Genomic DNA, 25,770 nt, shown 5'->3' on the forward strand with positions numbered 1-25,770 from the left:
ATGGGGCTAACGGCATCGTTGAAAAGTTATTTAGATTGGGCTGGATAAATGGCACTCAGGGGGTGGGGGTGGGGATAGGGAAACCTTTCCCAGCAGTGTTCAAGAAGGATCTAGGGGTCTTAGTAGACCACAAGCTTAACACAAGTCAACAGTGTGTTGCAGCAGCGAAAAAGGCAAATACTATTCTAGGCTGCATCGACGGAAGTATAGCGTCCACATTGAGGGAAGTCATAGCACCGCTCTATTCTGCCTTGGTCAGAGCACACCTGGAATACTGTGTTCAGTTCTGGGCACCACAATTTAAGAAGGATGTTGACAAGCTGGTATGTGTGCAGGGGAGGGCGAGCAAGTTGGTCAAGGGTCTGGAAAACAAGCCTTATGAAGATCTGGGTATGTTTAGCCTGGAAAAGAGGAGACTGAGAGGAGATAGGAAAGCCGTCTTCAAATATTTAAAGGGCTGTCACATGAGGATGGAGCAAACTTGTTTTCTCCTGCTCTAGAGAGTAGACTCAAACTTATGGCTTCAAGTTACATGGAAGGAGATTCTGACAGTAAGAGTTGTTCGACACTGGAACAGACTCCCATGAGAGAAGTGAGAGGGTGGAAGACAGGAAGACCAACAGTATTGTATAATCATAGAACTGTAGAGTAGAAAGGGACAGCTAGGGCCATCTAGTCCAACCCCTTGCAATGCAGGTATCTAAAACTAAAGCATCCATGACAGGTGGCCATCCAACCTCTGCTTAAAAACCTCCAAGGAAGGAGAGTAGATGGAGCTGGAGGCACTGACAGACAGCTCCAACTCTTAAGAAGGGGGAAGCTGATAGGCTATACCACCTCCTGGACTAGTTGGAGTTTAAAAAGCAGGCAGGTGGGAGCTGGCTGGAGGCAGACTCCATTTGCCCAAAGAGATCAACCTCCATAGCTTATCCCTGTAACTGCTAATAATAATAATAATAATAATAATAATAATAATAATAATAATTTATTATTTATACCCTGCCCATCTGGCTGGGCTTCCCCTGCCACTCTGGGAGGCTTCCAACAAACATTAAAATACATCAAATATCACAGATTAAAAACTTCCCTAAACAAGGCTGCCTTTAGGTATTTTCTAAATGTCAGGTAGTTGTTTATCTCTCTGACCTCTGATGGGAGGTGTTCCACAGGGCAGGTGCCACTACCGAGAAGGCCCTCTGCCTGGTTCCCTGTAGCTTTGCTTCTCGCAGTGAGGGAACTGCCAGAAGGCCCTCAGCGCTGGACCTCAGTGTCCGGGCAGAACGATGGGGGTGGAGACGCTCTTCAGGTATACTGGACCGAGGCCGTTTAGGGCTTTAAAAGTCAGCACCAACACTTGGAAATGTGCTCGGAAACGTACTGGGAGCCAATGCAGGTCTTTCAAGACCGGTGTTATGTGGTCTCGGCGGCCCCTCCCAGTCACCAGTCTAGCTGCCACATTCTGGATTAGTTGTAGTTTCCGGGTCACCTTCATTGCAGTAATCCAAGCGGGAGATAACCAGAGCATGCACCACTCTGGCGAGGCAGTCTGCAGGCAGGTAGGGTCTCAGCCTGTGTACCAGATGGAGCTGATAGACAGCTGCCCTGGACACAGAATTGACCTGTGCCTCCATGGACAGGTGTGTGTGTGTGTGTGTGGTTTAGTGGCTTGACGACAGCCTTACAATTATATATATACACACACAAACTCTCTCTCTCTCTCTCTCTCTCTCTCTTTGTAAGGCTGTCGTCAAGCCACTAAACCACTCTCTGATTTGCCTTCCCCCCTCCTTTAAAAGGGGTCATGGAGACCTGTGAGGGAAGGAGGAAAGGTGGGGATGCTCAGGTGAGCTGTGCGGGAATGAGTGAGGTTTAAAGCAGGAGGGATTGGCAGGTAGGTTGAGAATGAGTAGAGGCAGCGGCCCATAGTGTGTGCAGATATGTGCATCCACATTCTCTGCTTTGTGGACGAGCTATCCCTATACTGTATAGGGATATCCCTATATAGGCATACAGTGGTATATTGGTTCTCGAACTCAATCAGTTCTGGAAGTCCATTCGACTTCCAAAATGTTCGAAAACCAAGGCATGGCTTCTGATTGGCTGATTGGCCCCGTAAACAATGCCGACAGCCAAAACGGACGATCGGCTTCCGGTTCACAAACCGGAACACTTACTTCCGGGTTTGCAGCGCTCAGGAACCATTTGTTTGTCAACTAAGCTATTCGGGAACCAAGGAACCACTGTACTAGTTACCTTTTTACTCTTAACTTTTGTTATTAGGATGAAGAACATAGTGGCTACATAGCATTCTGTGCATCGAAACATCACTAGCAGTGCTTTTTTCTGGGGGGGGGGTATGTAGGGGTACGCATACCCCTAAACATTTTGTGAATCTAAGTTTGGCCTCATTGAGGGGCAGTATTTCAATATGAGTAGGAAAATGAGAGTACCCCTAAACATTTTTTTTTAGGGGGGAAAAAGGAGCACTGGTCACTAGTATTTAAAAGTGAAGGGTTTCTTCTTTCTACTGCTTTTACAAAGTGACAAGAGCCCTTAGACCACTAGTAGCTGAGTGACCAGGTGCAAACAGGTGGGGGTTCTTGCACCATGAGCAGGTGTGTGGAAGAAGGAATTCCAACAGGTGTGGCTTGTCAAGCAAGAGGCACCAGCTGAAATTTCCTTTTCCACACAAGCATTACAGAAGTAGGAGCCCTCAACTGTTTGCACCTGGTCATACTTGCAGCTAGATGTTATGCAGGAGGATTCGTTGCAGAGAAGTGTGAAACCCACTGCCAGTTATGATTTCGATGGAGCCAGGATTTCCCAATACTGTACTATATACAGAATTAATATTGTCTCCAAAGCGTTGCCTGAAATGTTTCCCTCAGCTACTCCTCAATGACATCTGCTGCCACCGGGCAACTTTTCATTATTGGCAAGTGTCTTACATAAACTCTGACTCAGGACAGTCTGTTTATATAAACTGTTTTTAAAGTTAAAACAGTAACCAGGCTGATGACGGTAAGCAAATTTCAAACCAAGGCTGCAATCCTAGGAACACTGCCGTTTTAAGTCAGCAGGATTTTCTGAGTAAATATGAAAAAGGACCAGACTGCACAGTTGTGGACCTATGCGTGCTTTGCAAAATTCCTTTACTAGTTTACACAGGTTTGTGGTGTTTTTTTTTAAAGATACAGAATTCTTCCCGGGGTCTTCATCTTACAACACTGCTTGAACAATAGCAACAAAAATGCTGGAGTAATTTTAAGCAAGGTCTCCCAATTTCTTGCTGCCAAGTGCACAGTTTACAGTGGAAAAACATGCATTAGGTTTGGGGTCACCAACATTTATGGGTCATTTGCGCTGGCACCAATCGCAAAATGGCTGTCTTGGGGGATGTGGCGTAACACAAAACGGCTGCTGTGGGCAACTGCAGGAGGAGCAGAGGCAGTTCAGAGTCAAAAAAAAATCATGCATTGCTGATTTTTGAGGGGTATTTGCTGATACCTTTTGTGGGCACTAGAGGAGGTATTGGCAGATGTGCTGGTGCCCTATGGGCACTGTGTTGGCAACGCCTGCATTAGGCCACGAGGCATGCAAGATCATATGTTGCCTTGCTCAGGTGCCCCCTCAGAAAACAGGGAGGATTGATAGCTTAATGGCAGAGCATTTGATTTCCATATACTGTAGAAGGTTCTTGGTTCAATCGCTGGCATCTTCAGTTAGAAAGTTCCGGTAGCAGATGATGGACAAGACTTCTGCCTGGCACCTCGGGAGAGCTTCAGCCAGTTAGCATCCATCAACCTGGCAGGTTTTTGTGTTCTTACAGTCCACCACCTTAGGTATCCAAGCCAGTATGGTGTAATGCAGGCATCCCCAAACTTGGGCCCTCCAGATGTTTTGGACTACAATTCCCATCTTCCCCAACCACTGGTCCTGTTAGCTAGGGATCATGGGAGTTGTAGGCCAAAACATCTGGAGGGCTGCAGTTTGGGGATGCCTGGTGTAATGGTTAAAGTGTTGGACTAGGACCCTAGGAGTTCAGGGTTCAAATCCCCACTCAGCCATGAAGCTCACTGGGTGACCTTAGGCCAGTCACCATCTCTTTACAAGGTTGTTGTGAGGATGAGACGGGGAGGAGGGGAAGCACGTTACACAACCTCAAGATCCTTGGAAGATAAAGGTGGTCTGCAAAATAAAATAAATAAATGTGGGTTTTGTGTGTGAACATAGGGTGGTATTGACTAAGTTGAACTCAGAAGTAGACCCATTGAAATTAATGAGCATTACTAAGTTAGGCCCAGTAATTTCAAGGTTTACTCTGAGAAGAACTTAGCTGAATACCATCTATACCAGGCATCCCCAAACTGTGGCCCTCCAGATATTTTGGACTACAATTCCCATCTTCCCCGACCATTGGTCCTGTTAGTTAGGGATCATGGGAGTTGTAGGCCAAAACATCTGGAGGGCCGCAGTTTGGGGATGCCTGATCTATAGCCTTATGCTACATGTTCCTGAGCTACCGTGATTCACCTGGCAAAGGAACAACATTTCATGCAAAGGCATAAACCCCAGTATTGTTTTTACATCCATAATCTCCTTATTCTCTGCTTTAGGCACTTAGATTGCACCGATAAATTTCCTAATTCCCACACCTGGGCTTAATGAACTTGGGCAATAAATAATGAAGGCTGATTTCCCTCTGGGGCTGCTAAAACTTGGGAGCAAGGAGGACTTGCGAAACAAGCCCAGAGTCGCCAACTTTACTTACATGCGTGCATGACTCTCTACCTGCTGGGCCCAATCCATAAAATACTTTTTTGGTGTAAGGTCAGCGCAAAGAAATGAGCAGCTTGAAGCCAATCGCTAGACTCACCTGTGCACTGCAAAGCTAGTACAGCAGCAGTTCTTTGCAGAAGGTGGAACTGGGATTGCCTTGAATGAACCAAACAAAGCTAAGAAACGATGAAGATTGCACAACTCTATAGCAATCCAGCATTCCTGGATTTATACAATAGGTTGCACAGAATAGAAAATACATGTGCTTATTTTATTGGACAAGGGTAACACTCGAATAATTTAGATTTGTCTACACTGCACCCTTTTAATGCATTACTTGCCATAAATCTACTCTCCGATTTATCTGCCTACATCCAGCTCATCATCCCCTTTTATTTTATGCTAAGCACTTCTATACAGTGTATCATATATAAAGCAGGGGCAGACTTTGGCAATATGGCGCCCTGAGGAAGGACAAAATATGCTCCCCCATATACAGTAATAAATAGGTATTATTATTATTTATTATGCACCCCCCTCAGGTCAGCACGGGGGTGGGGGTGGGGGAGAGGGACTGCTTGCTGCTTGTTGGAGGGTAAGGAGTTATGGGCTGCCGAGCCAAGCAGATAAGTAACTGTACACCCTGAAGACATCTGAAGGCAGCCCTGTAAAGGGAAGCATTTTAATGTGCAATTTTTTATTCTGTTTATATATACATATATATGTTGGAAGCTACCCAGTGTGGCTAGGGCAACCCAGTCAGATAGATGGAGTATACATAAAATAAAATAAAAAAATGGAATAGGACATACCTATTTTAATTGGAGAAATGTTGGATGGTATGCAGTAGTACGTATATGCCTCATGTTATGTTATATGTAAATGTTAAGTCTAATTACCTGAAATATTTTTAAACGCTTTTTTATTGAGTTAATGAAATCTGAGGAAAAAGATGTTACACTTCACATTGCATTTTCCTTCGGGAAGATCTTTAAAAATACTATTTATTGCAGAAATAACTTAGGAGGTTTGGCACTGCAGAGACGGGCCCAGGAGCTCCCACGGACCAGCGCGCGACCCTAAGGCGGCGCTAGAGAGGCAGCGAGAGAGCGGCTTAACCCTTCCCCGCCCGCTCTTTCCCCTCTTCGGCCAATCAGCGGCCGAGGCCCGGGCATTCTGCGCTCGTGACGCGCTTTCCCGGGGAAGCAAGGTTCCAAAGGCTCTGCGCTGAGGTTCGAGCCGCCGCTGGAGCGCGCGCCTGGGTGCAGCCTTGCCGCGGTGTAGGGAGCACGGCCAGGGGAGAGAGAGAGCCTGGTCGTCGTCGGAGGCAGGGAGGCTGGGTGGATTTTTTTAAAAAAATTTGCAAGCCGAGGAATCGGCACGCGGCTAGGCATTTGGGGGAAGGGGGCTTTTCTTTGTTTTGATTCGCTAGCTGCCGCAGATTCCGACCATTATTATTATTATTATCGTTTAATCCAAAACGCAGCAGTTCTGGTGCCTGTGAATACGAGCGCCGGTGTTCCCATCCCTCTCTATTGATGCATTCAATGCAATAAATAGGTTTTTTTTTTTAGGCGGGGTTGTTTAATTCTGAATTTCGCGGGGTGGGCTGCTTTTGAACGGCGTTTACTTTTTTTGGAAAAGCATATTTAGCGATTTTTAAAAACATTTTTCTTTTTGCATTCCCCCCCCCCCTCCCGCAAAATCGGATCTGCAGCTGTTCCATGGGTACTTGCTTGCGAGGGAGGGGGTCTGTTGTCGGAGGCAGCTGAGTGAAGCCTCCTTTGCTGCAGCCGAGGCATTTGCAATCCGCCAGCTGCCCGGCGTTGCTTCTCTCCCCAGCCTCCATCGCGCAACCTACCTACTTGTTGTGTGGAGGGGCATGAGCAAGAATGGAGAACGATGGACCTTGTTGCTATCTTTGTGTGCGGGGGATAGAGATGTCTTGATTTTGTCCAGCCGTGGGACTTTTTTCTCCAGGGCAGGGTTGCTATAGGCACTGCTGCGTGGAAGCAAGAGACGAACCGAAAAACATTTGTGGGCAGCGTTAGAGAAAGCTCAGAAGCGAAAGAGAAGTGGGCTCTGCTGCTTTTCAGATTGAAGTCTTTATTTTTATTTTTTTATTTGCAGAGAAATCTCAGATTTTTACTGCTCCCTCCCCAAAGGGTAGGAATTGAAATTAGGGGTGGGTTGCGTGTGTGCGTTTTTTATTTTTTATTTTTTTTGGCTTGCGAAACCGCAGCAGTTTCTTCGGCGTCCTCCTTGATCCGGGCGAGAAAAAAATGGAGGCTGTGATAGAAAAGGAATGTAGCGCGCTCGGAGGACTCTTCCAGACCACCATCAGTGACATGAAGGTAAGGGAGCCTCGAGCATTGGGGGCGCAAGGTGCAAAAAAAACACCCCCTCCCCTCCCAATAAAACCCCGCCACGTTTGAGAAAACCCTCGCCTGAGCATTGCTGCTCTCTCGCATTGCATTCATTGCCAGCTGCATTGAAAAGCAGGGTGGTTGTGGAAGGGGAGCTTGCCTCAGAGCGAGGACACCCCCTTCCATGCAGATGGAGGAGCCCTGCCTAGTATTGACAGCACACCCCCCCCCCTCCAAAAAATGAATTGCTGCTTGTTTTACTGTGGAGGCAGAAGACGTTGTGCTCCGCTGTGAGTTGTGCATTGCTAGCCTCCTTTTCTGAGATTTCCCAGAGTCCCCTGGGAATTCTTCTAATTAAGACGAAATGGAACCATTTAATTACAATAATAATGCTGGAAAATAGAGGGAGCCTCGCGCTGTGCGGAGCCCCAAACTGCACAGCGGAAAAAGCCTTCCCCCCCCCCTCCCCAAGGTAGGGTTCAAATGGCAATGGGGAACATATGTGTATATACTGTGATGATGATAAACTGGGACCATTCATGCTCCCTTTGTTGAGTTCTGCACCTTCTCTCCAGCGCTGCATGTTCTGAAGGCCCAGGGGAGGGTATCAAGGCGATATGGTTCGCAGAACATCATGGTTTGCTGCTGTTTATCCCTTCTGATTGGAAAGGGAGAAAGAGAGAGGGTTTTACCTTTTGAATATTGGGTTGTTTGGGACAAACTGCAAAAAGGCTGTACCAGCTCCATGCAACATATCTCTCTCTCTCTCTCTCTCTCTCTCTCTCTCTCTCTCTCTCTCTCTCTCTCTCTTCTTGTCTAGTGGCATTTAGCAGCTGTTGGGAAACAAGAGTGGTGGATCAGGTGGATCTCTGTGTGATCCATTAAACTCGGTGTGATCCAAAGTTCGATAAGGCAGTAGTTTTCTGTACTTGGCGTTTTGTGTATATAAAGGCAGGAGACTTTCTAACTGTCTTGCACTAGTGGAAAATAATAGTCTTGTTATTTTTACACTTCTTGGCCTCTTAGCAGGCTGGTAAAGAAATATGCTGCCTTCTGCCACGAGGGCTGGCAGAGGAGGATTATATCTTTCCCATCTCTCCTCCGAGTCTGCTGCTTTTCCAATGCTGTACGGTTGCAACGGCACGGGTTGCATTTTTCCAGCTTTTCCAATGCGGACTGCAGGGAAGGGGTTGTGTTTTCTTTGTACCACTAGCAAGCAACATTCTGTTTTTTTTTCCTGCAGCAAAGCTTATGGTCAAGATCTGTGTGTATAATATGAATTCCAAAATGGGAAGGGTTGTAACTCTGTGGTTTGAGCATGCACATTCCCTCTGGAAGGGCCCAGGTTCAATTCTCCCCTTCACAGGATCTCTTGGGCAGGGTGGCTGGTATGGATCCCATGTCTGTTCCTTTGCAGAGCTGCTGCCTGTCAGAATTGACACTGCTGGGCTAGATGGGCACTTGGGGAGCAGCCCTGTAGCCAGATCTTCCGGAATGAGCAGGTTGGGATCCAGCAGATCTCTGGGTGAGCTGGGAGTGTGCCGGGGCAGCCAGGCTATGCCATGTGAACTCTTTAACTATCATATCAGCCTGAGATAGACCCATGTGTCTCCCTCGTCCTGGCGGATCTGAAAAAGGGGCATTTTGGAGGGAGGGTTGCTGCGGGCAGGACCAGAGGGAGGACTTGGGTAGGATCCTACGCCTGCTCAGCTCAGTCATGTGGCCTGGCGGCCTGGCATGAGTTAACCCAACAACAGGGTGGTGTACCTCAAAACACTGTCTTAAAAGTTTGTCTTGATCTCTGCTGTGCTTAGGCCAGCCATAGCCCCACCAAGTTTGGACCTGGTGTAACTTCATGCCAGCTTAATTTACGCCAGCCTGCTTTACGTCCATGTTTGCGCTTGTCCCGTTTTTCCTAGGCGTGGATCCAAGAAGATTTTCTCTTGCTCCACCGCATTCCATGGGAAAACCCGCCGTTTACTGCTGGATCGGACCAAGTGTAAATCGGGTTCTGCGGATTGACTTTGTTCCGATCCCAACAGCGGGTTTTCCCGGGGAATGCAGTGGGGCAAGAGGAAATCCTCTTGGATCCATGCCCAGGAGGCCTAGGACCAGCGGACGAAGATGTGGGATAAGCAGAAGTGTGGGCGAGAGTTCAGTAAGATTGTTTAATGTGTGTGTCTGTGCATGATTGCGCCTATTCAGTGGAATATGACGCTCACATCGATGCACACATCTTGGAGGCTTGAAGGATGCCCCGCAACACTTTATCCTCCAGTGTTTGAACCTCTGTTGCTGTTGTTGTTGACGCAAGTAATCTCTAGTCATTTCAGCCATGTCGGTGTCCATGTTGGTGGGCGAGGTGGTTTCTGGAGAAAATTGCAGCATTCTCTTTCAGAGGAGGGCAGGACGTCTTTTTCGAAATTCAGCTGGCGGTGGTGTTTTGTGCGCTCTCGGATGTATATGCGCAAGAGGCTTCGCTGCATCTTTGAATAGCATGCAATTTCCCCATCCCCTTCCCTCCAGATAAATTGGGAAGGAAGAGTACTTAAATCTGAAAGACTTGAGATTTGGGGAGTGGTAGGAGGGCACGAGGAACTGTTCTTTTGGTTCCCCCCACCTGATCTCTGGATATATTAAAAGTGCAGCTTGTTTAGATGTGGGTGTGAGGAGCGTTAACTTTGTCATAATGAACTCTTTTGTGATGTGATTGGGTTCCCGATCTTCCTTTGCCGAGTCTCTCGGGAGGGAAGGAGCAGGGGTCCGAGACAAAACCCGCAATCATTTTCATCAAGTCCACTTGAGCAGTGGGAATATTTTAGCAGATGTTTTCTTCCGCCAGATGGAATGTTGATGTGAATTGTTAGAAGCAGGGGCGGGATGGGGGGTGGTGGTGGCGCGACGGCCTCTATCCTTCAGTTCTCTCCAACAGGAAGCAGATAAACCTTGAAAAGGTGTGCCTCGGCTGATCCCTGCAGCTGAAAGAGTGCTCCTCTGGAACACACCAAAGCTTTATGGGACTGGGCAAAGCTTTGGCTGTGTTTTAAAGGAAATGATCCTTCCTTTGGAGTAGCGGAAACAAGATTTTTTTTCATAGTGAACACTGCAGAGCAACATGGAGGAAAAAGGAGTGGGAAATCCATCAATTTTGCATTTTACCTTGTTCAGTGAGCCAAAACTTTGCTGACAAATGCCAGAGAGGGAGGTGTGTGTTTTCAGCTGTTAACAGCAAACACAAAGAAGAGTGCTGTAGCATCTTAAAAGGCTAACAGATTTGCGGTGGCTTATGCCTTTGTGGCCTGGAGCTGGGGATTTGTCAATTTCATTTTCTTGGGAGTTTCTCATTTTTCACCTCTTCATTTCTCCACATTTCCACATGTGTTTGCATATTTAATCATTCTAAGTCCTCATGAAAATGCACCAGCATTTTAGTGTGAATTTCTCCTGGTGTATGCAGTTTTGCCGAATACTTATTTTTGCAGAGCAGTTTCCCCCAATACTACGCATTTTCTATGATGTTTTCACTAACCTATGCAGTCATAGGTACAATTTCCCCCAGCATTTGCATTTTTTGTACATTACTTGGCTGGAAAACAGCATTGCAAAATTCGGAGAAGTGAGAATTTTGAAGACGGGCATTTCAGTTTCCTTATTGTTCCAGAAAGTGCAAATTAGGTAGGTTCATCTTCACATGCAAATTGAACCAGGTTTCTCCTGCATCCATGCCTGGAGCCCACTTCATCAGATACCTGAACTCGTTTGACTCAACTTTTAATCAATGCCAGTTTAAGCTGTAATCCTTTGCATACATGAGAGTTAAGTGCTATTGAATTCAGTGGGGCTTCCTTCTAAGCAAATGTGTCACTAGACTGGATTTATTTCACTTTTCATATAACAGCTTCTTTTTACAAAAACTTGCAAATAGGAGCATGTTTTGAACATGCGTACAGATAGCCAACCAGGGTAGTTTAAGCAAAATTATAAAAGTTATCTCTAAGATTGCAGTCCCGTGTAGGCCAGAGTAAACCCCATGAAAGCAGTGGGACTAAATATCCTCAAAAATAGTGGACTTAAAACACTTGGAAACTTTAATTGTGGAATGAAAGAAGCAAAAATTCATCCTACCCTAAGGGTTGAAGGAAGGGGACATAATCAAAAGATGCAGACTTTTAAAAAAGTTTTCTTAAAAATCCAGCATATAAACATTTTGTCTTGTCAGTAGATAACTGGAGGAGTGGAATTTTAAAAAAACACACATGGGAAATATGCTTGAAGTTGCTCTTGCAAATTCAACTTAAGGGGAGGTTTTTAAAATCATTGCTATTGCTAGCACCCATATAAATATTTCTGTGTTTAGCAGATGTCCTGGAGGGAAGATCACGTGCTCCCGTTTTTATTTGCTGGCTTTTAAACGAAGCTTAATTGGTTTTCTGCACCCTTGGACTGTGTGTACTCCTTTTTCTTTCTGATTATCTGGATTGTGGGCCCCCATCCAAAGCCACAGCAAAGAGGTTTTCCTTCCCCCAGAGCGCATCCACGTGGCACGGCCTTGTTGTGCTCCCGCAGTGGGGGGAGCAGGGGGGGGGCTGTAGAGACCTACAGGGCGTAGTTCTAAATATATTAAGAGAGTTTTGGTTTTGTGGGGACGAAGTTCCGGATGACGAATTTAGAAACCCCCAAATAAGTTACAGGATTACACGGCTAGGGTGTTGGCCGTGGGCGTAGCTCCAGTTGCTGGTTCAGCTGCAGGCCTTGAAGCAAGGGGCAAATCCTATTGAACGTCTCGTCCTTTTTTCCACGCTTCTTGGACATGGTTTTCACATTGCTCCGGTTTGTCCGCCACCTGTTTGCTTGTTGGGAAATAATGGGCGACTTTCCTTTTGTGCAATCGACGTTTCCAGGGCGTTTGGCAATCCATGTGTCCAAGAGTCCCGAGCAGCTTGAAATGGCCATTTGTTGCAATGGCATGTTAAGTCAGGACGTTAAGGATCCCAAGATCCAGAAAAAAGGGGGGGTGACGTTGTTAACCTGTCACCCCTCCAAGTCGGAACATTGATTTGCTAATCTCAGAAAAACCCCTTGTGTTTTCCCAGATGCCACTGCTCGCCAGCTGTCCAAATCCTTGGCCTTCTGTGGCTGCTTTTGACTCTAAATCTTAAACGTCACCAGATTGCAATTTCAGGCATAAGCTAGGGTGGTTGTGGTGGGTCTGCGTTCTGCACCTTAATTCCCTCCACCCCTGAAATAGTGACATCTGTTGCTCTGCATGCAGGTGTGATATTAAAAGTGGGTGGGGAAGACAAAACCAAGGACCCCCCTCCAAAAAAAACCCCAGCCTTTCCCGGCCTGGCTCCTGCTGTTTTGGACTACAACTCCCATCAGCCGCAGTCAGTGTTAGCTGGGGCTGGTGGGAGTTGTAGTCCAGAACGGCAGAAAGGAACCAGCCCTTCTTGAAACAAAGTCCTGTGCCATAGTTGTCCTTTTAATGGGCTCGGTATGATTTAAATGCAGTAGTCCTTTTCATTTTAAATTAAAGGTTAGCTGGTTTTTTTCCCTGGGGAGTCACGGCTCCGCATTCTCCCAGGCTCTGGGGCAGCTTTTTTTTTTTACTTCATTTACAGTCATAACTCGGGTTACAGACGCTTCAGGTTGTGTCTTTTCAGGTCGTGTCCCGCGCCGAACCTGGAAGTACCTGAACGGGTTACTTCCGGGTTCCGGCGCATGCACAGAAGCACTAAATCATGCTTTGCGCAGAAGCGCCAAATCACGACCTGCGCATGCGCAGACATGGCGCTGCGGGGTGCGAACGTGCTTCCCGCACGGATCACATTCGCAACCCGAGCGTCCCCTGTATTTCACAAACATTTCTATACTGCTTGATTGTTCGTTTTTTTAAAAAACCCACCACCTCAAAGCGCACCTTTGGATACCATTTTTTGGGGCACAAGAACCGGAGAGGGTCTATTGTCCTCGTGCCAAAATTCCTTTCCCAGAGGAATTTTGTTGTGGAATTGGGATGCTGGGCTAGATAAGACCTTTCTTTGGATCCAGCAGGGCTCGTCTTCGTGTTCTTCTGCCTGTTAATAATAATAATATTTGAAATGGTAGAAATTCCTGGAGAATCCCAGCCCACAGGATGCGAAGTTTCTGTAGATTGCGTCAAGGGTGGCGCATGACTGACTGATGTCCATCAGACTCCCTGGTGGATCCATGCACAGGGAGTTGTGTGTGTTTATTTGTGAAATGGAGCAAAGAACTGCTCCTTTTTTCTTTTTCTTTTTGCAAAGTTGACATTGGCTCCAAATAGGGAAAGCCCAGGGGAAGTTAGCTGCTTGATGTGCTGTAACAATCCTTTTGTTTAGTAGGCGTTTTCCTTTCTCCCTAAGGATGTTTAAAGGGTGGAGAGATGATTTTAAGCTGAAGGTGTGGCTGCTAATCCAGGATAAGGCTCTGATAAGCATAGCGTATTTTGTAAGGATGAATGAGCGAGGCAGAGAAACCCACACTCTGCTTAATTGCGTGTGGGCAAAGGAGCAGTTAAAAAGTGTGTTGGCAACAAGTCATTTGCTTAAAACGATTTTGGGGGAGGACCCCAGAATTGTAGTAGTGCTGACTCTGTCCTGAGTGTGGCTTCATACTCGCTCTTAAATACTGTGGTGCCTCGGAAGTCAAACGGAATCCGTTCTGGAACTCTGTTCAACTTCTAAAAGTTTGGAAACCGAGGCGTGGCTTCCGATTGGCTGCAGGAAGCTCCTGCAGCCAATTGGAAGCCACGGAAGCTGTGTCGGACGTTCGGGTTTCAAAGAACGTTCGCAAACCGAAACACTCACTTCTGGGTTTGCGGCATTTGGGAGCCAAACTGTTCGACTTTGCTGCAAGGCAAGGCCTTTAGGATCCAAGGTACAACTGTATTGTGCTCCTATCTAAAGATGCTTGCAATTCTGGTGCATGTAGCTAGACCAGGCATCCCCAAACTGCGGCCCTCCAGATGTTTTGGCCTACAACTCCCATGATCCCTAGCTAAGAGGACCAGTGGTCAGGGATGATGGGAATTGTAGGCCAAAACATCTGGAGGGCCGAAGTTTGGGGGTGCCTGAGCTAGACCATATGGCTATTGAGAGGGGAGTGGGCCAGTAACAATGGAAGTGTGTTCTTCCAGGGTTGGAGAGTTACAGCACCTGCTGTGGCTGTAGAGACCAGTATGGGAGAGAGACATGTTTTGTTGCAGCTGGGGAAGATGAAGGCATCTGGAATTGGCCACAGGTGAATATTGTGGCAGAATTGGAACCTTTCAACCTTGATGAGTGGGTTTTTGTTTTCCTTGTACTGTACTGCTAACTGGCCTTTGCCCATGCTGGTTGCAATGGTCTGGAGCCTCTCTCTATTTGACCACCTCTTGACAGTGTGCGGTAGAATGTGAAGCTTGCACTTAGGTTGTCTCTGATTATTGAAAGTTTTCACAAATACTAAGTGGAACTAAAGTATTCTGCATGTGTATTTATCCACTCTGCAGTTCCTTCCTTTCCCCGCTCCTCTCTTTCTCTCTCTCTCTCCCCCTCCACACGTTTTTTAAGTAGAAGATATTTTTGCCAGCGCATTGTGTTGAGCCAAAATACAGCTGATTGTTCACTTGTTTAAAGACCAACTGGTCTTCTTTGCTCTGCTGTTCTTTGCCATTACAAACAGCTGCACCGTGTTCCTTCTCGGACTTGCAAAGAGGGGAGGTGGGGAAGAAAGAAAGAAAGAAAAACCCCTCCTGATTTTTATCCTCTGATCTTGAGTGTTGATCTTGGAAACAATCAACCCAGCAGCTGTCAGCACATTGGGGTTTCTTTAAACCTATGGCAGGACTGTGTAAACGGGTAGCTATTTTTAGATTTCAAAGCAGTTGCTCTGAAGGTGGGAGGCAGGCTCCCTAAGGAGGGGGAGACGGCTTCCAGGGGCTGATCTCCCAACCCCCCACCCCTTCACACACTCTTATTGGCCATTTGCCTGAACCAGGAGTGTTACCTTGCCTTCATCCTTAGAGGTATGGACAGCTGTTGGCGAGCTTATTACCCTTCCTTAAAGTTTTTGCTCTGACACCTTTGGAAAGCAAGGCTTAAAAGAACATGTCACCATGCTCCAGTCTCGGAGACAAGTTCACAAAATCCTTTTGCTACCTGGCACTTGAATTGAGCTGTGAGATGCTGATGATCTGCAAAAGCAACAAAGCGAACAGGAAAGACAGAGAACCAATAATTCGTAGATTTTCCCTGCTGGTTACCTGGAGGTCACCTTGACCGCAAGCAACCAGGAAAGTGGTTGGTTAACTGCAAGCCATCTTTGTTGTATTTCGCTCAACCAATGGCTTGCTGAGTCTTCCATTGAATCTCTCTCTTCCTGGTGTCTCTCCTATCTGCTGTTGTTGTAGTACCTGCAGTTTCACCTTTAGCTGACCATGTCTGCTACTGCCCTTTTCCCAACCACCCTGTTTTCTTACAATGAAGCAGCTCTGTGAATCTCCTCCAGGTAACCGGGTGTGTCCCCAACTGAGCTTACATGTGCCCAGCCACCCGAGTGCTGCTTTTTGATGGGACTTGCCATCCAAAACAGTTGGAGGATCCCATCTGCCACTATATGTTTAAAGCAGCTTCATACCACTCTAAATATCATGGCTTCTCCCAAAGAATGCTGGGAAGTGGTTGGGCGTCCAGTATTTCTCTCAAAGAACCACACTTCCAGAGTCGCTTTCTCTTCCCAAGGAATTACGGGAATCCTAGTTCTGTGAGGGGAATCGGGGCTGCCTAGCAATTTTCAGCACCCTTGGCAAACTACAGTTCCCAGGATTCTTTGCAGGAGACTGGCATGACCATGCTTCAACTGTACGGTGCAAAATTGGACCCCGGCTGGGCGAAGACTGCTGTGAAATTAGGGTGGAGGCCTTTTGCATCCCTGGAGCTGAGCTGTTGAGTTTGCGCAACATGGCTCGGCTCCTAGAACCAGTCAAGCCCTCAAGATAGCTTCATTGCAAGGGTCACGCAGGGAAACACTGTGGGGAGGTGGTGTAAAAGGAGGAGTAATGGTTAGTAGCTGTGTGCAAGAGTCTGACAGCAGACTTATGAAGCTGCTTTAGACCATTAGACATCATCAATATAGGACAGGGGTCAGCAAACTTTTTCAGCAGGGGGCCAGTCTACTGTCCCTCAGACCTTGTGGGGGGCGGACGGCGGACTATATTTTGAAAAAAATTATGAACGAATTCCTATGCCCCACAAATAACCCAGAGATGCATTTTAAATAAAAGGACACATTCTACTCATGTAAAAACATGCTGATTCCCGGACCGTCCGCGGGCTAGATTTAGAAGGCAATTGGGCCGCATCTGGCCCCCGGGCCTAGTTTGGGGACCCCTGATATAGGACCTCCCTACACAGAGCCTAGGGCTTGCCGATTGGAAGGTCGGAAGTTCGAATCCCTGCGACGGGGTGAGCTCCTGCCAACCTAGCAGTTTGAAAGCACGTCAAAGTGCAAGTAGATAAATAGGTATTGCTCTGGTGGGAAGGTAAATGACGTTTCCATGCACTGCTCTGGTTTCGCCAGAAGTGGCTTAGTCATGCTGGCCGCATGACCCGGAAGCTGTACGCCGGCTCCCTCGGCCAATAACGCGAGATGAGCGCTGCAACGCCAGAGTCATCCGCGACTGGACCTAACGGTCAGGGGTCCCTTTACCTTTACTGCAGACTTGCAGGAGCAGACCCTGGTCTCATGCAGTGGTCTTTCATGGCCTTGAAATCCTTTTAACTGGAGATTTTGGGGGTTCCTTAGGTGACGCATGTGCTGTGGGCCCTTGAATTTGCCACATGCTTACGCTCAGTGTTGTGAGGGCACCTGGCATCGGAACTGAGGAGCGGTGGTGAGTGGCAGGTGTGCAGCACAGGTGGCAGATCAAGGGGTGGTCTGGCACGCCCAACAATGAGAACCCAGAGCACGCATGACACAGCCTTGGAAAGTCACGTCGTTCAGGAGCCTGCTTGGGCAGAGCTGTTTTAAGAGCTTCCCCCCCTTTCCAGTCAGGCGTGACGCCACAGGTATCGCAGAAAGGTTTTGTGTCGTCGTAGCTCAGCAGGAAATTTGTGCATTGCCGTGGAACAACATCACCAGCTGAGTCAATGTTTAAGGACGAAATGTGTGTATAATTGTTCACTGAACACCATTTAATACAGAACATGTGTTCTTCTTCAACTCATTTCTTAGGACGTGGTTCTTTGGAGTATTGAAACGCAACAGTGCAAAATAGGCTTGTGTATATATAAAAAATCCTATCTGTTCATTGCAAGTTGGCTGTTGCAAAACAATAGAAACATTTTGGGCATTGTGACGAGTTGGAAAAGTGAACTGAGTGTTCAGATATTAATGAAATAAAGGTCTAGCTATTTTAAAGTATTCACTTTATTGCTAGAACCACCCAGGATGTTGGCTTTCCTTGACTTTCCATAATTTAGGCTGCAGTCCCGTGCACGCATACCGGGGGTGTAAGTTGCATTGAACACAGCAAGGTTTACTTCTGAGTTAATTATGTTATAGTATTGCACCATTAGTGTCTTGCTCACAGCAGTATTCGGGTTTTTAAAATACCTCCGACTGTTTCTTTGTTATTTTCACAGCCATTCCTTTTCTAGACCCGTCTAATCCCAACAGGAGCTTCACAGAGCAGACAACCAGATTGCAGGGCAGAGAACTTCCTGGTTCCTGCCTCCAAAAAGAAATCTTCATGGGCACTCCTAGGACATGGCTATCGCAGCTGATGTCTGCTTTGTGTTCATGTTCTATGGTTGCCTTCCATTAGAGCAGATGGCTAGTGGGATAGGAGAGCTTTGCTGCATGGAGAAAGGGCAAACAGTCACCTCCCCTGCCCTTGCTAGCAAACAACACCACCATGAATTAAAAGCAGTAAGTGGACACCTGCATAGTGACTTTCTTGGCTGCATGGAACATCTGGCGATTCGCTCATGGCCAGTTAACCAAAACGGTGAATGCAACTATCTTTTGGTCCACGTAAACTTGCCTTCAACTTGCCTCTTGGAACCTGTAACTTTGGGTCACTCAAGTAGTTGTCTCCACAACTGCCGTACTAGAAGAGTCTTCTTCTCTTGGAGATATGAGGGTTCCATGTGAGATTTGATTCTCAAAGATGGTCACAAGCAGTTCCTCCAGAGCCACAGCCCAGTGTACAACCCAGTGCTTAGTGTGCAGAAGGCCCTAAGTTCAATTGCTGGTGTCTCCAGGTTGGGCCTGGGTCTCTGCCTGAAACCTTGGAGAGCTTCTCCCTGCCAGAGTAGTCATTTCTGAGCTAGGTGGATCATTGGTCCCAGTTTAACGCAGCTTCTTGTGTTCTTTTTTGGGGTAGTTTTTAGGTGATGTACTCTTCCCTGAGAGAGTCCCAGTTGGCTGTGGTATATTTACATCCAACCTTTCTTCCAGCATGGAACTCAGGGTGGTATACACCAGGCAATTTCTTACCTGGACACAGACTAAACTTGCATTTGTTTTGCTTCAGCAAAGTAGCTGAATTGTATATCCCTCAGACCATGGCTTATGCCATCTGTTAGCAAGGTTAAGTGGAAAGGATGCGCCTTGGGATTTTCTGAAAACAGGTGTTTGATGAGTAAAGTTGGGATTGGGGCATCAAAAATGACTTTCTCATAGCTCTTGCATCCAGCAGAACCTTGAGCTGAAATCCAAATTTATTTCAGGCACGCAATCCTGTGCATGTTTACTCAGAAGCAACTGTGCTCAGTAGGGCTTATTCCGAACATTAAGAATACAGCTTAAATTTAGACTATGAATCTCTCTCAAATTGCTCTCCTCGTGTTTTCAGCTCTGGTCATCTCCCTGGAAAAGGCAGATGCGATTTTTTGCACTGAACTGCTCATCCAAGAGAAAGGAACATAGTGTTTTGCAAGAGTTGTGGGTCGTGTGCTCAGAGCTGCAGATCTTCCTACAGATTGGGCAGGGGAATGCTGTGGCGTTCGCCCTTTGTAGCTGCGGACCTCTGGCTTGCCAAGTGGCCTTTCCCCTTATTGACTGAAATGTTTGCGCAACAGATGTCACTCTGGTTCAGTGTACCATCCTGTTGGCCACTGGAGCAGAGCATACCCTGACATGTCACTGTGGTCAAGGTTCCTTCTTAGGACATCATTCAGGTTATGCTGGCAATGGGCCCATGAGTTTCAGTTTTGTGCAGCAGAATTTCCAATCTGATCAGTGCGCTTGGGCCAACACGGTTGGAAACAGAATCCTGGAAGTTTTGCTGCAAATCACAAATGAACGCCCCCAAAGGGCATGTGCGAAGCGTGAGGATAGTACAGAGAGAGAAGCATTGCTAATTAGCCACATCTTAACGATCTAGGCCTGTGCCCTTTGGTTACTTGCCAGACTTGGAGGGTGCAAAGTCAAAAAATAAATGAACCCACTGGGTTTGGTCACATGCATGCCAGTGAAGACCTTGTGTGCTGTGTGTGGGTGTGAATGGAAGCACATGTGCTTCTTAAAAGGGGGTTCCTGGCCGTAAATGGTGATGTTTTGCAGGATGCACATTCATTGAGATGATATAAATATGTTGATACTGCAGCTGCTGCAGAGAGTTAGCCAGCTAAGGGTGGAGTCCCAGTCCCTTCCGCCTTCAGTTGCGTACCACCTGCTAGCTTTGCTGCGAGGGTGAGATGGTCTGTCGACAGCCCAATGGGACAGAGGGGGTCTTAGTAGACCACAGGCTTAACACAAGTTCACAGTGCGATACAGCAACTAATAAAAGCTAATGCTATTCTAGGCTGCATCAACAGAAGTATAGTGTCCTGAGTAACAGTCCCACTCTCTTCCGCCTTGGTCAAACCACACCTGGAATCCTGTGTCCAGTTCTGGCCATGACAACTTAAGAAGGATATGGGCAAGCTGGAACGTGTGCAAAGGAAGGCAACCAAGATAAGGTGACGAAAGGGTTGGAAACCAAGTCTTATGAGGACTGGGTTGGGTATTGGATAGGTTTAACCTGGAGAAGAGGAGACTTAAGAGGAGGTATGATAGCTATCTTCAAATATCTAAAGGGCTATCACATGGAAGATGGAGCAAGCTTGTTTTCTCCTGCTCCAGAGGCTAGGACCCCGAACCAATGGCTCCAAGTTACAAGAAAGGAGATTCCGACTGAACATCAGGAAGAACTTATTGATAGTAAGAGCTGTTTGACAGTGGAATGGTCTCCCTTAGGAGGTTGTGGATTCTCCTTCTCTGGAGGTTTTTAAGCAGAGGTTGGGTGGCCATCTGTCATGGATGCTTTAGTTGAGATGCCAGCAATGCAGGGAGTTGGTGTGAAAGACAGTTGGGGTCCCTTCCAACTCTTAAGATTCTATGAACTCTGTATGGGCCCTATGTTTGTGTGTGTATATGTATGAAGCCAAGGCTCCAATACTTTGGCCACCTCATGAGAAGAGGAGAATCCTTGGGAAAGACCCTGATGTTGGGAAAGATTGAGGGCACTAGGAGAAGGGGACGACAGAGGACGAGATGGTTGGACAGTGTTCTCAAAGCTACCAACATGAGTCTGACCAAACTGCGGGAGGCAGTGGAAGGCAGGAGTGCCTGGCGTGCTATGGTCCATGGGGTCACGAAGAGTTGGACTAAACAACAACAACATGTATCTGTAAGGGAGGGACATAAAAAACTTTGTTCAGTGAAGGTAACCAGAAAGACAGGAAATCTGAGGATGACTGAATGAATTGCTGTTTTGTTTGGATACTATGCTATAAGAGGTGGGGGTAGAGGCTAGGAGGGAAGTATCTCACGACTTGCATACTTCATTGGCATTGCAAAATCATCAAGAGTTGACAGATTCCTTGCTGAGCCTGGAGCTTTCTTGGACCAGTTTCACGATAACCTAAATGTGATTGGTCTTTGACAAAATGGTGTCTGTTTTAATAGGTCCCCGGGCAGGCGTCTCCTGGGAAGTGTGGAGTGATGCAAATTGCACCAGAGCACTCTATAAGTGCTTTACAAAAAGAATGAAACAATAAAATTATTAGTCTAAAAAACCCCCCAGGGAAAAACAAGTATTAAAAACATTCAACAGTACTAAAGGTAAGCTAAAATAGGCTAAAAAAACCCAGATAAAAAATGCAGTTCGGCATTCTGCGTGTTTCGGTAGGCTGTGAGGCAGTGTGGTGTAGTGGTTAGAGTGTCGGTCTAGGACTTGGGATAAAGTAAAGGTAAAGGGACCCCTGACCATTAGGTCCAGTCGTGACTGACTGGGGTTGCAGTGCTCATCTCGCTTTATTGGCCGAGGGAGCCGGCGTATAGCTTCCAGGTCATGTGGCCAGCATGACAAAACCGCTTCTGGTGAACCAGAGCAGCACACGGAAATGCCGTTTACCTTCCCGCCAGAACAGTACCTATTTATCTACTTGCACTTTGACATGCTTTCGAACGGCTAGGTTGGCAGGAGCTGCTAGGTTGGCAGGAACTGCTAGGTTGGCAGGAGCAACGGGAGCTCACCCTGTTGCGGGGATTCAAACCGCCGACCTTCTGATCGGCAAGCCTTAGACTCTGTGGTTTAACCCACAGCGCGGTTCAAATCCCCACTCAGTCATGAAGCTCACTGGGTGACCGTGGAGTCAGTTACCATCTCTTGGCCTATAGCCTACCTCACAGGGTTCTTGTGAGGATAAAACGTGGAGGTGGTAAAGGGTGTATTCCACCTTGCACTCCTTGTAGGAAAGGTGCGATGTAAATGTGATAATAAAAATATAATAATGGTGGCAGGGAGTTTTGAATTGTGGGTGCTGCCTGTCACACTAAAAGAGATTTTTTTAAAAAAAAAAAGTGCAGAATGAGCGTTAAACCATGCCAGTTCCGCAGATCAAAGTTGTCTCATATTGGGTAAGGCAATCTTTCAAATTAACTGGTTGATAATCTCATAGAGGCCTCTTTCTTTACGTAAAAGACTATATACTAAGGGTCCTTTCCATATGGTTTTCAAACTTGGAGGTGACATTCTCACCAGTGGACTAATGGTCTGTTAACTCCATTAGCGTAAAGGTGACAAAAGCACAGCTAGCCAAAATTTAATTAAATATTGGGACACTCTGCTGCTGGGGCAGTTCGTGCAGTCACAGCGCGTACCAGAAAGCAACGTCTGGGTGCTCTTGACAAAACACGCACATTTAATTCCGACTTAAAATGACATGTCTGTACAGGGCAGCGTTCAGCTGCAGCACCCCATCAGTGCAGAGATCTCTGCTTGTACAGTACTAATTTCCCCTCTCTTCCTTCCCCACCCTGTGCGCATCCCACACCCTCTGCAAATCTGCTCCAGGGGGTTGGGGGGAACCCCTAAAAACAGACCGGGCGCATGGCGGGAGGAGAAGGGAAGAGTGTTCCGTTGCATAAGTAGGAAATACTTGCGCTGATGGAGTGAGAGGCTTGGTGCTGCGTTGAAACTCTTCCACGGTAATCAGCCTCCCATCTAAAAAAGCTCTGTCTCAGACAGGCAAACTAAGGTTTTAGCCTACACACTCCTTACCTGGGAGCAAATCCTGTTGAACTGAAATGGGGCTTGCATCTGAGTAGACACTTTCTGATGGTGAGAGCTCTTCGAACCATGGAACGGACTCCCTTGGGAGATGGTCAGTTCTCCTTCGGGCAGGGGGCGGGAGCGTCAGACTCGATGATCCTTGCGGTCCCTTCCAACTCTACGATTCTATGCACACAATTGCACTGTAACACATCTTCAGAGCAGCAGCAGCAGGGTTTTCTTTTAAAGCAGGCATCTCCAAACGGCAGCCCTCCAGATGTTTTGTATACTCAAAAAAGTATCAGGTGTTATGACAATAACTTCAACAAAACCAAGACCATAACACCAAACCAGCTAGCAAATGCTAAAGACAATTTACTCAATAAACCATATAAAGTGCAATATGCATATCAAAGCCTGGAGAAACTATGAACAAACAGTATACTGAAGGCACAACTCTGTCAATAATGATGGTATCTTAGCGCAGTGCATAAACACAAAAGTGCTGCAATGGTACAACTCTACCAATAATAATAGTGTCCTAAAGGTAAAGGGACCCCTGACCATTGGGTCCAGTCGTGACCGACTCTGGGGTTGCGCGCTCATTTCACATTATTGGCCGAGGGAGCCGGCGTATAGCTTCCAGGTCATGTGGCCAGCATGACAAAGCCGCTTCTGGCAAACCAGAGCAGCACATGGAAACACCGTTTACCTTCCCGCTGTAGTGGTTCCTATTTATCTACTTGCATTTTGACATGCTTTCGAACTGCTAGGTTGGCAGGAGCTGGGACCAAGCAACGGGAGCTCACCCCGTCACAGGGATTCGAACCGCCGACCTTCTGATCAGCAAGCCCTAGGCTCAGTGGTTTAACCACAGTGCCACCTGGGTCCCGTAATAGTGTCCTAGTGCAGTGCAAAAGCGCAAAAGGTGCTGCAATGAGTTCACAACTGGATGTGCAGAGTCATACAAGAAGGAACGGTCACAATGTGGACTGTGGAGCAAGGTCCTACGAGATGGCGGTCAAAAGCAGGTGCCTCCTCACCCTCCTTCAGCAAAGATGGATCTGGAGACCTGAACTCCAGATGTTGATCAGGTTTCTCTAGAGCTTCTTCAGTTCATAATGCTACAAATAGAACAAGATACAATGAAATCATAAGTTCTTCACAGGCACAGTCAGTTGTCAGGGATGATCCAAAACATCTGGAGGGCTGAAGTTTGGGGATGCCTGCTTTAAATTATCTAATATTTTGCTTTTCTACAAAATATTGGCTCTCGAAGCAGTTTATAAAGTACCAGCTGCCTGCGTTGCACCCAGAGGTGGGCTTCTCTCACGCAGGCTGAGAGAGAATCCGATCTGCCTCTTACTCTGCCTTTCTCAGCAATGGCAAAAGGGATTTTAAAAAAATAAGAAGAATGGCATGATATGCTCAGTCTGAGTTGCCTTGCCGTGCATTTTCCCCCAGCTGAGATGCATCATTGCATCACGCCATCGGCAGTACCCTGCATTTGAGCGCATGCATGGGAGCAATTGATTAATGATATATCCCTGCTTCATAAGCTGGGATTTGAATGAGTCTTCTGCCTGTGCGAGTCAGCAAGCCAACCAGGAAGTCTGGTAACTCCTGTTCCATCCAAACCAGGAAGCTATGGTTAGCAGGCTTTGCAAGAAGCCAGGGTAGTGTTCCTAAGCTGTTCATCATATTTTTTGCAGTTCAGTTCTCTTTTGTCCAAAGTTTATGGAAGACTTCCTGGTGGATGATTTGCCCCTTTGCGTAAAAGTGCCAAAGACTGGTTCATACCCCTGCTCATTAAGCAGGGAGCTGATAATCTGCATTTGACGCTGCTACAGCGGCCGGCAATGTGCGGCCCTCTGCATAAGTTTACACGGCCCTTGGCTTCTTTGGCCCCGCCCATTTTGGATCCTGGCACTGCCCTCCACTGACTTCAACCTTGCCCTGCGGTTAGCTGAGGTTGAGCAGGCATGGGGGGGGGTCACCCCATGTAGGCCGCCTTGGGTTCCATGACGGAAGAAAGGAAATGAATAAAGTGAAGTAGCTGCGGCCTTCAACAAATGACCCTCGAGGGAAGGTGGCCCTCAACCGAAAATCTCCCCCCTGTCCTGAACTATATAGCCAATGTTATGAAAATATTGGCCTATACAAATGGACTGAAACTACTGTATTGCCCTTTGTATGTATTTGAGCGCTCTCGTGGAAAATTCCATGGCTGAAATGATTCCTGTTAATCAGTAAATCGGCTACTTTTCCATTCCAGCCAGTTAAGAGTTTTTGATGCTGCTTGGAAGTTTTTCTTTAAAAAAAAATTGCCATCACCTGCTGCGATGTGGGCCGCCAGTGGCGACTTATTTCTCCCATTTTACCAACCTGAATCAACTCAGGGCGCAGTGTTAGAAATTAGCCAGGCGCCAGGCGCGTTTTGCTACTAGCGTGGGCGCAGTTGCAGCTACGTGGAGATGTCTGGGTGCAGAGTTGGCGACTACAGTTTAAAAACCTCCGCCTTAGTCCATAGTTAATACCATTTCCATTTCCGCTCTGTGTGTTACTCCTCCTTGCATACTGGTACCAGTGAATTGTTGCAAGAGCAAGTCACAGCCGAGCAATGCAGTTGGGATCATAGAATCGCGTAATTGTAGTGTTGGAAGGGAACCCAAGGGTCATCTAGGCCAAACCCCTGGCAAATAGACATTCAGTTGTGGCGACTGTAAACCTAGTACTGTAGCTTATACATCATGAGTTTCTAACACTGACAGGCATGCATGCTAGAGAGACTGAATGTCCTACAGGGGAGATTGCAGAAAATACACAATGGTATCTGAATTTTGCTGAGCGATTTTATTGCACCAAACCTTACTGGAATCGTGTCTATATGCCAGTAAGGGTTCGAAAATTGACAATACTGCTGTCACCATAGTTGAACCTTATAGTCTTTGTGTGAGCACAGAGCTTGTTTTCACTAAGCACCTTGCGTCATTATGAGAAATGTTTTTTTTTTTTTAAAGTATTGCTAAGCTCGCAAACCAGCCCTAGGTTTGAATCAGAACCAGCATGGCCCTGTTGGTT

At 47.0% G+C, this 25,770-nt stretch overlaps 1 protein-coding gene across 15 annotated transcripts in view; it reads left to right on the forward strand.

Annotated features, from left to right (window-relative positions):
• Positions 1-5,984: 5,984 nt before the first annotated feature.
• The window catches only part of MTSS1 (MTSS I-BAR domain containing 1), a 145,070-nt gene continuing 125,284 nt past the window's right edge, over positions 5,985-25,770 (forward strand). For 10 of the 15 annotated variants that reach the window (XM_060277626.1, XM_060277632.1, XM_060277627.1 and 7 more), the window contains exon 1: positions 5,985-7,133. In XM_060277626.1, the coding sequence (XP_060133609.1) occupies positions 7,062-7,133 (72 nt within the window). In that variant the 5' untranslated portion in view covers positions 5,985-7,061. The remainder of the gene's footprint in view (positions 7,134-25,770) is intronic. The other 5 variants (XM_035124949.2, XM_060277635.1, XM_060277637.1 and 2 more) reach the window with 2 other exon arrangements.

Source organism: Zootoca vivipara, chromosome 8 (assembly GCF_963506605.1).
Source record: "Zootoca vivipara chromosome 8, rZooViv1.1, whole genome shotgun sequence".
NCBI classification, from domain to species: Eukaryota; Metazoa; Chordata; class Lepidosauria; order Squamata; family Lacertidae; genus Zootoca; species Zootoca vivipara.